Source organism: Pelodiscus sinensis, chromosome 14 (assembly GCF_052426305.1).
Source record: "Pelodiscus sinensis isolate ZL-2025 chromosome 14, ASM5242630v1, whole genome shotgun sequence".
Classification (NCBI taxonomy): Eukaryota; Metazoa; Chordata; order Testudines; family Trionychidae; genus Pelodiscus; species Pelodiscus sinensis.
In genome coordinates this window covers 34,795,541-34,813,258 of record NC_143065.1, presented here as the reverse complement: position 1 = coordinate 34,813,258, position 17,718 = coordinate 34,795,541, and the positions used below count along the sequence as shown (strand labels likewise).

The window sequence follows — 17,718 nt, the reverse complement described above, 5'->3', positions numbered from 1 at the left end:
TTAGCATGACCTATGATAGTATCAGTTGTGTTTTGAACTCCTGCCCACATGGAACTCCACAGACACCAACTCAATTCACATGGGACAACACACTCACCTGATCTCATTACGGTAACGACACATCAATAGCAAACAAAGTAGGGAGGATGGACTCCAATGATGATAAACTCATTCCATAACATCCAGCCTATGTTATTTTATACATCTTTGACAGTGCTTTCCATATAGTCATTTGGGGCAATCCCAGTAGTAAGCTATGTTTTCTACAATACAGTGAGACCTCGCTATGCAGCCACCCCAAGGACCAGGAAGAGTCAGTTACTTAAAAGGTGTTTTTTAATTCATTGGTGGAATTAAGAAGAGGAAAAAAAAAAGAGAAGATGTATTGACAAATTCATAGACTTTAAGGCAGGAAAAAAGACAATCAAGTCTGATTTCCCACACAAGCAGGAATTATCTAAAGATGACTTTGCCTAAGATAATGGATTGCTTGTTAGAGGCAGTACGTACTCAACATAGGTTTGAGATTTTACATTTTTCTTCCTGGAGTTGCATGGACTCTGCTTAATATATTCAATTAACAGTTCTTGGTTTTAGATGAAATCACTCTGGTAATGTTCTTTCCTCTGTGTGTCCATTTCTCATGAGCATCCAAGTGACTACATTTACTGGAATGAGTGTAAAGGGAGGCAGTTTCAGAATTACATGCACAAGCACTTACAGAAATTGAATTTGCATCTGGCACATCTCAGTACAGGTAGCAGAAGTTGCAAGTTCAGGCACTCAGGGAAGAGAGATTTTTACCTAGCAAGCTGTAGCTACCTAACAAAGTTCAAATTCCAGATATTTGCCAACTGTTCACAAGGAAGCCTTACATCAGTCATTGGGGTAGAAAGTTGCCTAGTAAATCTAAATTATGAATAGATCAGAGGAACTAATGATCTGATTGCAAATATCATGAAAGCAGAGAAAGTCTAAATTTTATCAGATCCCTTATTTGCTATGAATTACTCTCGGCCTAGCTGCTATGAACACATGCATAAAACTCAGTCCCTTCCCCAGTGTTCTGGCAATTTGTAATCAGATTTAATAGAGTGCCACTGCATATCCTAGCATTGTGAAGGTATCAGAGTATTTTTTAGTTATCGTCCGATTTAAATATATTATGCTTCATGTATTTCTTTTAAAGTGTACTTTGGTGCATGCACCTCAATGGAGCTAGTCAAATGAATCCCAATCAATCCACAAAGTAATAAGATGGGTATGCAAGCATATAGAAATTAGTGCCTTATGCACAGGTGAATGCTCTCCTGGTTTGCCTGGATTTGGGAAAAAGAGAGGAACCATGTGAGAGAAATCAAGATCTGCGCATACAATATTTATCTGTAAAGACAGGGTAGAGATCAAATCATGGAACAACAACATCAGAAAATAATTAAGGAAATCACACAGGGCAAGAAAGATGCAAAAAGCAATGCACACAGTGCTAACACTGTCACAGGAGGTACAAAAACACCCACGACTATATGTTCATGGATGATTGGTATGGAAAAGAGACAGAAAGACCAATTTTTTTGTAGTTTGTGGCCAGAAAAAAAAAGAAAAAGAAAAGACAAGCCCTTTAGGTTACGTCATTTAACAGAAATAAGTTATGATACTCAGCATAACCATACACTGTTTCAGGGCAAAAAATACCTTTAGGGTGAGGCCAGGAATTGACTTTGAAACTGACCACAATACAGAAACTGAAACAAAGAGTAGTTGAATTTCTGTTTCTTATTTCAGCACAGGTTGAACTTCTCTTGCCCGGCACCCTCAGGACCTACGGTGATTTCTTACAATTTATAGTACCAAAGTTAAACATCCATCCACCTCACAGTTTAAGCCATCAACTACTGACAAGCAAAACTCCCCAAAAGACAAAATTATCCAAAACCTTTACCACAAAAATATTTCTTCTGGTTAGATAGATAGGAATTGAAACTTACCCAGAAAGTCAAAGAAAATCATCAATGCTTAAATGCCCATGCTTAAGCAGTAAATTGTACAGTTTGGCTTAATCCCACACCCAGAATTGTACAGATGCACACAATCCAATGCACAGTTATTTAACTATGAAAATTACAAACTTATGTAAGTAAAGCTACTAAAGGGAGAAGAAACTAACCCTGTCTGTGTCATAGTAAAGTGAAGTAAGGTGGTTTGGCTTGCAGCCAAATTACTTTGTGAGAGGAGTCTGTGTACTTCCCATAGATGACGTATGGTCAGTACTTGTTAAGGCCTACAAGTCTATCTACCACCAGGCAGGTTACAGATCTGGTTAAAGTCACTACAAAAAAAACCTACATCTTTGTATCAGTGAATTTTACTACTAAATTAACACCTGACTCCAACAGGAACTCTTAGGAGACAGTTGAGCATTAACTAATTAAGCAACTGATTGGGCCCATCCTCTCCTCACTGCTAGTAGAGAGTGATGCATAACAACTCCACGGCAAGGCTCCTGCTAAGCTGTACCACATCACAGGCCCTACTTAATGGTCCCAGTCCAGCTAAAGGCTCAGGGCTCCACGCACAGATCTGCCTGGTGGGGGGGTGGGTAGGGCACTTCTCCCTTAACTACAGCAGCAGCACCCTAGGAAGGACTCAGCCAGGTGGCATGTGTGCATAGCCCTGGACCCCTGGTCGGGAGGGCTGATTAAGCAGCTGCGGGCCATGCGGCCAGGACGTTTAGCAGGTACTTTTCTCCACAGACATTGTTAGTGGTGGATGGAAACCTACCTCCTTCTCCCATCAGTAGGACAAAGACAAAAGCGCGCACACACACACACCCTCATTCCAGCTGGTTGGGGAAAACTGTTCTCCCTGCACCCAAACACAGCAAGGGAAGGAACATGGGGGTGGGAGGGAAGGCATAATTGCCAGGAATGGAAGAGTGAGAGAATGGGTGGGAAAGAAAGCTAAAGCAGGGAGGAGAAGAGGATTAAGGGGATGGGAAGATAAGAATGACGATGAAGAGGGGAAGCAAAAGAGAACCTGAGGGAATGAGGACCACAAACCAGAGGGAAAAAAAGGAGAACAGAATCTGGAATTAGGGATATGAAGAGAAGGAAATGCAGAACAATTAAAACAGACTGGGGGAGTGGAATGAAAGAAGAGGGGGAAACGAAGGAAACAGGTAAAAGACAATGAAGTAAAGATTTTCTGCTGATGGGACTCTGGATGTCACAGGTAGGAGATGGCATTAAAAAAAACACCTTACACTAGAGATGAATTTAACCAAGTTTCACTAACAAAAACTTAATAGACGTTAAGAATATAGTTAGTGAGTTCTGAGGAAGTCTGACAGCTGGCAAGGGCAGTCAATCTGTTAAGTGCATTTGAAGCTCCCATCATCAGCATTTCCCGCTGCCAGCAGGAAGGAAGAAGAACAGCCAGTCTGGGAAGAGTCACATGACAAAAAGTAGTCTATTCTCTTAGGCAATTCTGTGATCGTGAGCAAGGCAATGAGGGACTTGCACATATTTAAATCTCTGCTAGAAGAGCTAGTTCAAGTGTTGGCAATTGAGTGGGCACATGAGTTCCTTTGCTACTTCTGGTCAAAAACCACAACCTCTTGGTAGGAAGGCCTGAGATGCTGAAGATGATATCCATCTGAGGAAAATGTAAAAAACAAAACAACCCGCCCCTCCACACACACACACACACACACACACACACACACACACCAACTCTGGTATCTTGGTTACAAAACAACTCCCATAACTTCATGTGTTCCCTGGAGTACTGGCCAATGAACATGTTCTTCTTTTCTTGTCCTAACTTTTTCTGTAGCGCTGGTATCTGCCGTTAAACAGCATCTGTATTCCATGCCTGAAGTGGTGCAGGTAAGTAGTGGAATACAAGTAAAAGGCCTGAATGAATTATTTCATATTTGTAAAGTATTTGCTTAGAGTTCAACCTATAAGGTTTCTAGGGAAGTGCCCAGTACTATAAACTTTGTTATTCATTATTATTATTACTTCATTATTTAAAATGCTGCTGTATTGCAGCATTTTAAATTACCACACGAGGGCACCACTAACACAGTTTTTCATCTCTAGATACAACATTCTATCAGTCACCCTCCATGCCATATTTACTCATGTAGAGCTTATGGATTGGGAGGGGGAACCTTTTTTGGTCAGGGGCCACTGACCTACAGAAAAATCAGTTGGGGACCACACACAAGTAAGAAAAAACCCAAGTCCTCAGTGATGTGGCCCCAGATTGAGAAAGACCGACCCTCCCCACATTCCCCTTCCACACTAGAGCCTTTGGGAAAGGGGAAAGTTAGTAGATTGTGTGTGTTCCATCCCCATGGGCTCCCCAATGCTGGGAGTGGGGAAGCCCTGAGCTTTGGGGGAGGAGGATCCAGGCACGCCAGGGGCCACATCTGGCCCCTGGGACTTCGGTTCCCCACCCCTGTTGTGGATTATCTGTATGTAAATAAAGATCATACAGATTTTTCCCCAAGTAAGTGTCTATTTTAGTACAGAGTTGTTCTGTGCATCTGGAATCATCTTTTCCCACTATGATCAAATAATCTTTGAACAGAAAACAAAAAATTAAAGTGATCAGTCAAAGAATCATGTTACCAACATAGACTAAGACTGACAAAACTTTATTCAAAATTTGTGTTTCTGAAATTATACTCTAGAATTTAGAACAAAAATTATAAAAACCCTGTTCAACTGAAGTTTAATACTAACAGCTTTATATACCTTGGGTATTCTGCATATGGCATACACAGGGATAGTCACAGGACAGAGAATAACAGACAAGAAATCTTAGGGTGGAGTTCATCTTGCGTCACTGAAAAGGAATTTTCCCCTAATTTGGAATAGGATCTCAAATCAGAGCCAACCACAAACAGGTACAGTGGTAAACGGTGTATTCTTTCCATATGAATGCCTCTGACACTGTCCTCTGACTGCTATGTAATGTAACATTGCTGTAGTTTGCCAGATGACATTGATCCACACTTTTTTAGTAAATTAAGAATATTTTCAACCCAACAGACAGCAAAATCCCTATGAAATGCACCAACCCTGCTTACAAGAGTCCCAGAAGTTCTACAGAACCAAAATACTTGTGTATAACAAATATGCCACGACAGGAATAAGGCAGCTAGGATTGTGGATTTATAACCCACTTGATGGCTGTATTTAACAGCACTGCTTGGTTAGCTGGGGAGATTTATAGTTCCCAAACTTTTCAGAAGCATCAGTTGACACTTGGGGAAAGGGAGACAATAACTAAATCTGAAACCTTCATATTATCAGGAGCTCTCTTGGAAGAGTCCCAGTGATCCTTGTGCAGATATGCACAAGATAACTATCTCCAGAATTGCCTGCCTCCTCACCTGCAAATACTTTTTCCCACTTTTTTCCACAAATAAGATTAAGGAGGTAACTTGCAATCTTTCCCAGAGCTCTCAGGAAAGCCTGAGGAGTAATAAATGTCTGACAAAACTAAACTCCACCCATCCAAATCCCAACGTAACCACAGTGGCTGAAGTTTAGTACGTTATTTTTTCAAGTGTTTAATGACTTCATATTCTGACTGATCTATCTATTTCCTAAGGGAACATTTTTGAGTGCCCCGTAGCATGCATTATATTATTTGGCAATAAAAGCAGAATGGCCCTGAATATTTATTGTCTAATTGCATAGGTTGCCTCCATTAGAACAGCCATACTGGGTCAGACCAACAGCCCATCTAGCCCTGTATCCTGTCTGCCAACAGTGGTCAATACCAGAAGCCCCAGAGGGAGGGAACACAACAGGTAATCATCACAGGAATCCTCCCATTACCTATTTCCACACAAACAGAGGCTAGGGATACCATTCCTATCCATCCTGATTAATAGGTTCATGGAGAGTAGGTCCACCAATGGCTCTCTCTTTTAAAGTCCTAGCCTTCACCACATCCTCTGGCAAGGAGTTTCAGAGGCTGACTGTGCACTGAGTGAAGAAAACCTTCCTTTTGTTTGTTTTAAACCTGCTGCCTATTAATTTCATTTGGTGACCCATAGATCTTATATTGTGGGAATAAGCAAATAACTTTTCCTTATTCACTTGTTCCATACCAGTCCTGATTTTATAGACCTCCATCATATCCCCCCTTAGTCTCCTCTTTTCTAAGCTGAAAAGTCCAAGTCTTTTTAAACTCTCTTCACATGGGACCTGTTCCAACCCCCTAATCATTTTTGTTGCCCATTTCTGAACCTTTTCCAATGCCAATATATATTTTTGAGATGAGGCAACCACATCTGTACTCAGTATTTAAGATGTAGGCGTACCATGGTTTTACAATGAGGCAATAAGATATTTTCTGTCTTTCTCTTTCCCTTTTTTCATGATTCCTAACATTCTATTTGCTTTTTTGACTGCCACTGCATACCAAGTGGATGTTTTCAGAGAACTATCCTCAATGACTCCAAGATCACTCTGAGTAGTTGTAGCCAAATTAGTCCCCATCATAATGTACGTACATTTATTTTTTTCCAATATGCATTGCTTTACATTTATCAACATTAAATTTCATCTGCCATTTTGTTGCCCAGTCATTTAGTTTGGTGAGATTTTTTTGAAGCTCTTCGCATTCTGCTTTGGTCTTAACTATCTTGAACAGTTTGGTATCATTTGCAAGTTTTGCCACCTCACTTTTACCCCCTTTCTCTAGATAATTTATAAATAAGTTGAATAAAATTGGTCCCAGAAGCATGTATTTACAGCACAAGACAGTGCAACCAGTAATTCCTCACTTAACACAATAGATGTGTTTCTGAAAATGTTCGTGCTAAGCAAAAACATGCTATGCGGGGTCAATTTTCCCATTAAAAATAATGGAAAAGGTGGTACTTGCGTTTCAGGTGGTAGTGGCAAAGTCAATTTTTTGTTGGTGTTGGGACCAAAATTAGATATCTAGCAACAAATCGCCACGGTTTGTTAACACACAAAGATAAACACATGAGTGAGCAGAGGAGCACTGTGATCACGTGTGTTCATCCGCTCATGCGAATTACCACTGTTTTCACCAACTTATACCGCTATGCAAAGTAGTCTGCCACTTGATTGTTTTCATGTTATTTCAAGGACGGTCGTGTTATTCAAAAAATGTACCCTAAAAAAAAATCGTGCTATTGCAAAAACGCGTTAAGCGGGCACATGTTAAACAAGTAATTACTGTACCTTCTAGGTAAGAAAGGCCATTGGGAACACATCATAAAATGCACCATGACACATACTGGATCCTTATCAGATACTAGAGCTCCTCCAGGATCTTAGAATAGACTGATAGCTGTTTCAGGAACTTCCTCTTCGTGACTCCCAATAACCCAGTGCCCTTCCAAGACTTAATGGGCTGACAGATCCACAATAAGACTCTCAATGGGTAAAGGGCAGGCATCATGCCTTTGCCTGTTAAATTCTCCTATTGCTGGGGGGGTTGGATGACCCCAAGACTTTCCACCTTTAAGAATACTTTGAAAAGATCTTCTTTTATCCCAATACTCCCGGCTACAGAGAAGCCCAGCTAAGATTCTCATTAAAAAAACAAACAAACCATGAGTAAAAAAAAATACCACAATGGCAAAAGTCTGAGCATAACTGGGCTTTCAGAGTCAAGAGTTTGTGTATAAATACCGGACAATGTAGCACTTTAAAGACTAACAAGATGGTTTATTAGATGATGAGCTTTCGTGGGCCAGACCGGAAGTGGGTCTGGCCCACGAAAGCTCATCATCTAATAAACCATCTTGTTAGTCTTTAAAGTGCTACATTGTCCTGCATTTTGCTTCAACTACCCCAGACTAACACGGCTACATTTCTATCACTGTATAAATACCATAACAGTGGGAAGACAGAAGGAAAGACAGAGAAACCCAAGTTTTATACTTCTCTGTACGCAAATATAAGAGGGATTTTAGTGAATTGTACATCTCCCCATGAACTTCCTCTTGGTATGCCATGGGACAGGAAGCCAACAAAATCCATCTTCCCCTGGATAGTCTTTGTGTGGCCATGTTACACTGAGTTGACCTGTTCAGTGTCTCATTCAAGCCTTGTCTCCACTTACCAGGAGATCGACACTGCGGAGATAAATCTCTCAAGGTTTGATTTAGCTGGTCTAGCAAGGACCCACTAAACAGACCACTGAACACACTCCCATCAACTCCAATTCTCCATCAAGTCACAAGGAGTAAGAAGTCAACAGAAAAGTTCTCCCATCAACCTCCCGTAGTGGACGCTATGGAAATTCAAACTAAGTTATGTCTATTTGAGCTATGCTACTCATGTCGCTCAAGTTGCGCATCTTAGTTGAACTTTATCTGTTAGTGTAGGCCCACTGTAAGACACAGCGAGCCGAATGTGAGAGAAAGAATGCTCACTTTCTTCTCAGGAAACATTCCTCTGCCTGAGTTGCTTGTTGTAGCATGTAGCATCCTTTCCACAGAGCCCTCTAGTAGTACGACTTGGCACATACAGCTTCTAGTGAGCCTGCAACATGCTGCACTTCTGTTTAAAAGCATTTCTGTTTAAAAAGTAACGGATTTAGAAACATAACATCTATTCACTAATGTCTTCAGAGTGCTAGGAGCTGGCCAAGATAGGTAACAGACAAGGAGCTTACCCTCTGGCTAGCACTGTAAAATATACTGTAGAAAAAATAATGAACCTAATTTTCAGAAAAGAGTCCATAACAAGCCAGGGCCCACTATAAGAAAATGAATAAATCTGTAAAATTGGTCTAGGATTTCCTGTTATTCGTGTGTACTGTGTGTCCATTTCAAGAGAATGAATGTTTATCCTTTTACATATTCAGAGGTTCCTGCATGGACAAAAAGTTATAATTTAACTCTAATAATTGTGTTTCTGGAAAGGCAATGAGATCCATGTCAAAGCTCTTAAAGGAAATGCTCCTACATACAATCAAGGACTATGTGCAACTCTTGCAAGCTAGCAAAGATCCAAATGCCAAACACTTTCTATAATATTTGAATCAGTGGGACATTAATAACTCATCCCCTTAATGTCTTTCCTTTCACCAAGCCATAAAACATTGGCCCCAGACCTTATAATAATCGTAAAAATCACAGAACACTAGAACTGGAAGGGACCTCAAGAGGTCGAGTCCAGTCCCCTGCCCTCATAGCATGACCCAGTACCATTTAGACCATCTCCGATAGACGTCTATCTAACCTGCTCTTAAATATCTCCAGAGATGGTGATTCCACAACCTTCCTAGGCAACTTATTCCAGTGTTTACCCACCCTGACAGTTAGGAAGTTTTTCCCCATGTCCAACTTAAACCTCCTTTGCTGTGGTTTAAGCTCATTGCTTCTTGTCCTATCCTCAGAGGCCAAGGAGAACAATTTTTCTCCCTCCTCGTGACACCATTTTAGATAGCTGAAAACTGCTATCATGTCCCCTCTCTGTCTTCTCCTTTCCAAACTAAACAAGCCCAAGTCTTTCAGTCTTCCTTCATTGGTCATGTTCTCTAGACCAGGGGTGGCCAACCTGTTAGCGCTGAAGAGCCAAAATAGCGGTGGACAGAGTGTGAAGAGCCACGTACCAGGGCGGAAAGTTGACAACAAAAACAAAAAAACCCAGCCATGCTGGGGGGGATACAGGTGCTGGTATCCCATCTCAGGGAGGGGGCTCTAGGCTGGACAGTGTTGAGGTCAGGTGGAGGGTTGGGGTGCTGAGCAAGCTGCAGGCTTGTGTCTGTGAGGGTGCAAGAGTTTGGGCTTGGGTGTATGGGGGGGTTCAGGGCAGGGAGGCTGGGAGTAGGATGGGCTAAGGACACAGGTTTACAGTGTGTGGATGGCACAGGAGTGTTGTGACAGAAGACTGGGAATGTGGGGGTGCAGGAGTTTTGGGGATGTGAGAGGCTCAGGACAGGGGGTTCCAGTGTATGACAGGCTCATGTTTGGGATCTGGGGGAGTGCAGGAGTGTTATGATGCTGTGGCCAGATGGGGGCTTGGCCCCAATTGGGGGCTTGTTGGCCAGACTTCATTTTTAAATAAAGTGTATAAACACAATATGTTTCAGCACTCTTTATTTATGAGAGGGGCGGGGCACCTGTTTTGAGTCAGGGATCACTGACCCACAGAAAAAAGTCAGTCAGGGCTACACAAGTGAGATGCAAAAAATCAACCCCTCCAAAAAACCCCAAGCCTCACTAATGTGGCCCCAAATGTGCTGGTGCGGGCAGAGGACAGAGTACTGGGGCGGGTGGCAGGGTGCTGGGGTGGAGGGGAGGGGACGGGACGGGACGGACAGCTCGGACGGTACCTGGGGATACGGGGTCTAGGGAAATCCTCCCCCCCCCCCGCCTGCCTACCTGCCTCCTTGCAGGAGTCCCGGGACTGCATGCCAGCTCCAACTACTCAGGAAGTACGTGCTCTTCCTCTGCTCCCCACAACAGCCACATACTTCCTGAGAAGTTGGAGCTGGCATGCAGTACTTGGATTCCTACTCCCTTCCCTTTCCCCCACTCCAAACCAATCCCTATTCCATCCCCTCCCCTGAGAGCCAGGGCCCCCTGCCTGCTCTAACCCAGTCCCCCTCCTCTCCCCTCGAGCCACCCCCACCCACTCTAACCTAAGCCCCCTCCCCACAACCTTATGCCCGGGTCCCAGAGTGAGTGCCACTGCTACTGCCACGCACCTCTCTCCAGGCGCTAGGGCGCGTGCTCTGATTGGCCAGATTTGAGCATGTGCTGGTCGGGATGCCTGGACAACATGTGCACCCCTCCCCCCACCCAATCCAACTCTCCTCCCCTTCCCCAGAGCCCGACACCTCCCTTCCCTGCTGTAACCCAATCCCCCTCCTCTCAACCCTATGCCCGGGTCCTGGAGCAGAGCTGCTGCCACCGATCCCCAGGCACTGGATGTGTGCGCTGAGCGACCAGCTTTGAGCGTATGCTGGCCAGGACACCATGCGCACCACCACCACCACCGATGCCACTCCCCTTCCTTCCCTTCTTCAGAGCCAGGCATCTCCCTCCTGCTCTAACCCAATTCTCCCCCTTCAACCTTATGCCCAGGTCCCGGGGATAGAGGTGCCGCTGCACCTGGAGCTGGAGGCACAGCCGCTGCCTGCACTCAGTGGCCGGCTGCTAGCATGTGCATGCTGGGACACTGAGTACGACCAGCCTGCACATGCAGGATATGAAGTAGTGCGCTGGGAGCCGTGAGCAGAACGGCGCAGGGCGTGAGCAAGCACGCATGCGGTTCACAGTGGCTGGGTCACGAGACCAGCGGACCTGAGTGGTTCCAGGTTTGTCCCAGTTCCGATAGGAGCCGCAATTTTTTTTCGTGAGCGGTGGGTTGGCCACCCTTGCGCTAGACCTTTAATCATTCTTGTTGCTCTTCTCTGGGCCTTCTCCAATTTCTCCACATCTTTCTTGAAATGTGGTGCCCAGAACTTGACACGATACTTCAATTGAGGCCTAATCAGTGCAGAGTCGAGCAGAAGAATGACTTCTCGTGTCTTGCTCACAACATTCCTGTTAATGCATCCCAGAATCATGCTGGCTTTTTTCGCACCAGTATTACACTGTTGACTCATATTTAGCTTGTGGTCCACTATGACCCCTAGATCTCTTTCTACAGTACTTTCCTAGACAATCACTTCCCATTCCATATGTGCAAAACTGATTACTCCATGTAGGATGAAGTTTAATAAGGACAAATGCAAATGTTCCTATTTACCTGACTATGTCCCCAGTTAGTCCAAATCATTTTGAATTAGGACCCTATCCTCCAAAGCCTTGCAGCCCCTCCTCCAGCTTCGTATCATTTGCAAACTTAATAAGCGTACTCTCTATGCCAATATCTAAATTGTTGATGAAGTTATCAAACAGAACCAGTCCCAAAACAGACCTCTGTGGAACCCCACATATGACCTTCCAGCAGGTTTGTGAACCGTTAATAACTACTCCGAGAACAATTATCCAGACAGTTATGAATCCACCTTATAGTAGCCCCCATCTAAGTTGTATTTGCCTAGTTTATGCAAGACAGTATCAAATGCCTTACTAAAGTCTAGGTACACCATTTCCACCTCTTCTCCCTTATCCACAAGGCTCGTTATCCCATCCTATTTATTAGGTGAAACCCTCCCTGCACTGCAACCCTCAAATTATGAGTTCTTTACTAACGTCCTCCCTATAAAAACACACAAGACCCTTAAAGACACTGTCCTCAAAGCCAGAAAGCGGTCTTCTCTTTCACTACTATTCACTAGATTTTGAAACAACCTTTGGTTTCCTCTAGTAAACTAGAATCAAACTGGGTCTTTTGCTAGAAGTAGGAGGAAAGCACTGGCTTTGCAAGGTCACATGGTGAACCATGCAATTTTGAAACCCGAGAAAAGCAGCAATATATATCTGCCTGACCCCTCCCTTGGGTGTCCAACATGGTTATGGGACAAGAAACTTCACATTCTGTCTGGCAGGTTTGGCAGACAGAAATAATGTCAGTGCCCATCTGCAAAGAATCCAAGTGAGAGAGAAGACACTTGATTTACACTGGTTTGAAAACAAAATGAGGGGAGGATCAAACCCATAGTTTGTTCTTGTTTTGTTTTTGTACGGAGTGTTATCAGGTATACATCTATAGGCAAACTCACCACAGCGGTCCCTAATAACCAGGTTTCGGCCTTGTTTCAGGTGTATTGTCAGTAGGTAAGTAAAGGAGCTGGGTAAGCTGCTTAAACTGTCATTTCCTTCCTCAAGAGCCTGTGGTAAGAGAAAAGTCAGTTTCAACACATGTAAAAATGCACACAAAAACATGCTTTCTATGTCTGGAGTGACTAGAAATTCTCAGGCCTCATTTCCTCTCCTTATGCAAGGGGCAATCCTGATTATGTAGGTGCAAACACACACAAAACTGACTTCCAAAGACTTTGTTTTGAAGTATTGTCAAAATTACTGGTTTCCTCATATCAATAATAAATCGAGCTGGTCGGGAATTTTCCAACAAAACAGAGCTTTGTTGAAACACGCTGATTTGGTGAACCCAAAATGTCTAATGGAAACATCTTGAGTTTGATTAACTTCTAATCAGATCACAGGCAGGAGTTCCCATATAAACTGATCTGGTTTTCCAGCAGCTTGCTGAGGACCTTCTTGGGGGCTCATAGCATCCACAGCTCCAGAGAAGCTCTGCCATGCACAATGCTCCAGATCCAAGGCAGCCCTATCCTTCCATGGATTGAAAGCTCTCTGCTGCACAGTTGGAAGCCTAAAATGCTGCAGGCATTTATGGTTTCCAGACTCCCTGATCAAGAGTCATAAAATTCTGGCACAAGTTTCCATGATCCACAGCACCCAGACAGCTACGTAGGCTGCCTTCAGCCAGTTGGCTCCATGTGGTGCCTCAGCTAGGATATTGTTTTTTAATATGAATATGCCTAACTCAAATATGCTTTATGCAAATTGGAGCATGTAACCTGTAATCCCCTGAATGTATATATTCTATTTGTGTGCACATATTCTTATATATGAAGTTAAAAATATGAAGTATAAACCTGTTTATATATCTAGATGACGTACATATGCTAGTGAAGGCCATTAGCAGTAGTCAAGGAACTTAATGGCCCTGTACTTAAAACAATCATCTGTGAATAGTCTTATTTTTCCTGTAAGCTTGAACTATGGTTGATCCTACAAAGACATGTTCCCAGATCACCTGATGCTGGAACCAATGGAGTGGTACTTTTCGGGGTCGAGGAGAGGCAGGGCTGGGAACGTTTAGGAGGAGAAGGTTGAAACCAAAAACAAAAGATTCCCACCTTTGGCAAAATCTATAGGCAGGAAACCAGATAACAAGGGGGAATTAGCAGTTCGAGACACCAAGATACCCTCTGCTTATCACTAAGATGACAGCTGGAAACAATTAAGAGTGAACAGGGGGAAGATCAGGTACAAACTAGCAGGTAACCCAGTTTGTGAGAAAAATTATTAAAACTACAGTTAGGATAAAAAATTGCATGTACCTAGTTTCTGAGAATATTAAGCTTAACTGGCATCTTTGGTTTTATTTTTGCTTAATAACCTTTAATCTTCTACAAAGGAATTTCAAAAGCCAACTACAGAGAAAGTGTGGAATTGAACGTAATGTGAACGTTCACTGAACATTCAATGAACATCACTGGTCATCTGAAGAAGTTGGCTGTGCCCACGAATGCTCATGATACCATCTACATGTTTTGTTAGTCTTTAAAATGCTACCAGACTATCGGTTGTTTAAGTTTTTATTCAAATTTGATATGGCTTGAGCAAAAACCTGAACTGGGTGGCCCATTAGAAAACCTGCAATCCTTACATTCAACACCCACTTGACATCAAAAGCTAAGTATGGGACACTTCCAGCCCACTCAATTAGCCTCATTAGTACCAGCACAACAATTGACAGGTACTTTTTTTCCTCCTCTCTCCCTTCTTTTTCTGCTATAAATTGTGAGGATCTGAGGAAATGGGTTTTAACCACAAAAAATCATGATACTATATATGTATTTGTTAGTCTAAGGTAATACAGGACTACGCGTTGTTTTCAAAGTCACAAGCCAACATGGCTACCTCCTGAGTCTATTTTGAGTCATCCATTATTACTGGCAACCTTTTATATCCAACTTTTTATATTTAAAAAAATCACTTCTGTTTCTTATCAAATCCCATGCAAATAAATTATACCTGAGAGGAAACAAAAGCTGTGCATCTCTCATTACTAAAGGGGGCAACACCTTATGAGCTTACTTTGCATAAAAATTGTATGCAGAGTAAGATGGATTTATTTGAAGATTTGATCACACTGGGGTCCATGCACTTGAGTGCTATGTCAAGTCTCTGTGACTGAGCCTTCCTAGACTGTTACCCCAACTCTGTGCCTTTGCAGGGGAAGACTAGAGTTTCTGGATTAGTAGGACGGAGGGGGAGGGAGGTTAGGTAGGAGGGCTCAGCAATATGATCAGTTCATCAAGTGACAGTCTCTGTGACCCAACACTTCATACCAGCAATAGACCATTTGGTTTTTCCCCTTTTCAGAAAGCAGCTGCCTTGGTCTGGGAGCAGAATTCATTTTGAAACGGGTGTCCGAGCTTGGAGAGCAAAATTCTTTTGAAATTTCTGGTCTGCAGGAAATATTGAAAATTCCTATGAACTAGAAATCCCAAATTTTAGCCAGCTTTAGCAATAATCATAACCAACACACAATACAAATAATAGTACTGTAATAAAAACATCGCCCACTTCCTATGGATGCGTAATGGGGTAAGGCTGGCAACAGATTTTGCAGGGTCCGGGGGGGAGGGGGGGGGGAAGGTGTGCACGCGCGCGTGTGAGAGAGAGACAGAGAGACCTCAGCTCCAGGCCCCCTGAAAGGGCGAGGCCTTAGATGGAAGAGGCAGGGCTAGGAGTCAGCTCTCAGTACTGACTAGTCCAGGCCATGCCTCTCCCAGACAGCTCTTACAGCCCTGAAATGGGGGAATGCAGAGGGATGGGCTATATGTGAGAATGACAAATAACACCATAGAGATGCATTGCACACTGATGATTTCTATTAACATTTGCAAGAGTAACATAAAATTTTTTTACTGCAACTTTCTTTTACTTTCTACATTCATCTTCAGCAAAAATGTTGATTCCTGATAGATAACATTTCTCTGGAAACCTTTCATAAAGATATCTAATATTTCAGTCTCTATGTGTTAGTGCAGCATGTAGATAATCTTGGATGGGAACCCTACATGTTGCCACACTATTAACTATCACCACTCTGGCTGTATATTCTCCAAAAGGATGTCTGATTGATATCATTACTAGAAGATTTACCCAGCACTGCTCAGGTCCTTCAAAGCTGGGGGTGCAAAAGTTAGGCTAGACGACGGGGATTCAGGACAGGGGGTAGGGACAGCCACCAGCTGCTCCCCAGGGTCAGGCAGGGGCCATGCTACCCAGCCCACCTACAGTGTTCCTTCCTGAGGCCGGCATGGGGTAGTGGGAGCCACACAGCCAGGCCTGCCAGTGACGTGGCTCCCCGGGGCTGGCCTGGGACTATTGGAGGCTGTTGGGGGTTTCCTTGCTCACTGTGCCCCTGTGGTCATTCTGGAGTATAATTGTCCCTCTGTCACAGCCCTTCCTTTCCGTTTGATGAGAAACACAGTCAGATTCCAGGCACATCCCATTGATTTGCCACAGCCAAACCCTGACTCTCACAAAGAGAAAGGAAAATAATGGGAGTTTATCATGTTAATGGTTAAAAAAAAAAAAAGTTTTTAATCTGAAATTTGGATATACAAATTTTGCCCATTCAGCATGCGTGTGTGTGTGTGTGTGTGTGTGTGTGTGTGTGTTACCTTTTTAAGATGGCCCGCATGTGTCATAACTCAATTTACTTTAGACTGTCTGGAGATCGTATTGCCTAGAGACATGGTGTCCAACACGCTAAACACTAGCCACATGTAGCTATTTAGCCAGTTGAGCATAGCTTGTTCGCTACAGAAGTAGCCACAATAGAGGCTATTACTTCAGAACTGGTTGGACACCATGGACCTAGAGGATGATAAAAGATTAATTGAATAGTTAAATCTTAAGCCCATATAAAATACTAAAATGGCTCTAAATCCATATTCACATAGTATCCTGCTATCCCAAAATCCACCCCAAGATTTCCCTCTATCTTCCAAGTAGTTGAATATTTACCCTAGTGCTTTTGGCAGCATGTTCCTCAAAATTAAGCAATTTGTTAGTATCAGATTTTCTATGTGCAATGCAAGTGGAAAGCTCTTGTGTAGCCTGCCTTTTATTTAGAGCAGTATTTGAAAAATGTGGCAGCATTCATGTGACCTCATTTGAAAATGGTATTACTTTCTTGGCTCTTTTCATGTATTATTGTCTCACGCCACTTGCCCCCATCCCCACCCCCAAAACTAAACCAAAATATTTTAAGGAAGTTGAAGGTTCAGCTGTACAGTATACTCTGACAAAAGCCCTGCAAATCCACTTTATATTCACAGCTCATTTTTGCAGAGACAGATGTGGATGCGGATACACATTTTGTATGTAGAAGCCTGCAAATCTGCAGATCTCTGCTTTGTATCCACAGGTCATTTCGCAAATGAAAATGCAGATGTGGATACTCATTTTATATCTGTACAGGCAGCGGGGCCGACAGCCATCATGGGCCCTAGAGTAAGGTGGGAGGCAGCCAGGCTCCGTGCTCCCATTGCACGGACCATGGCTTGATCTCCCCCACCCAACTCCAGCCCTCGGAGCTGTGTAGGGCAGCACTATAGCACTCCTGTAGCAATGTGGCAAGGGTGGCTGGTAAGTTGAATGTCTGGGCCCTCTCCCATCCTCCCCCCAACCCATCAGCTGGCCTGAATGCAGGGCTCTACCTTTCTCTGTAAGAAGCTGAGATCTAACTAATCCCCATTTGCCCAGAGAGTCTGCTCAAGACTCAAACATTCTGAAACACATAAACTTACAATTTGTTCATCAAAAAGTTGAGAGGACATTGAAGAGTCCAGATCTAGCCCTCCACATGGATGCTGTTAAAAAACAAAATTTAAAAAAAGGTCGTCAAATAAGCAAAAGAAATACTGGGATCTCCTTCACTTACCACAACAAATATTCTCAGTTCTTCATATTCTATGCAAAATGTATGA

General features: G+C 43.2%; 1 protein-coding gene across 5 annotated transcripts in view; it reads right to left on the bottom strand.

Annotated features, from left to right (window-relative positions):
* MCTP2 (multiple C2 and transmembrane domain containing 2) overlaps positions 1-17,718 on the bottom strand; it is a 184,733-nt gene that overhangs the window by 128,713 nt on the left and 38,302 nt on the right. For 4 of the 5 annotated variants that reach the window (XM_075897001.2, XM_014575410.4, XM_025186568.3 and 1 more), the window contains exons 3-4: positions 17,539-17,601; positions 12,682-12,790 (exon numbers count right to left, since the gene is read on the bottom strand). In XM_075897001.2, the coding sequence (XP_075753116.2) occupies positions 12,682-12,790; positions 17,539-17,601 (172 nt within the window). The remainder of the gene's footprint in view (positions 1-12,681; positions 12,791-17,538; positions 17,602-17,718) is intronic. The other variant, XM_014575411.4, reaches the window with a different exon arrangement.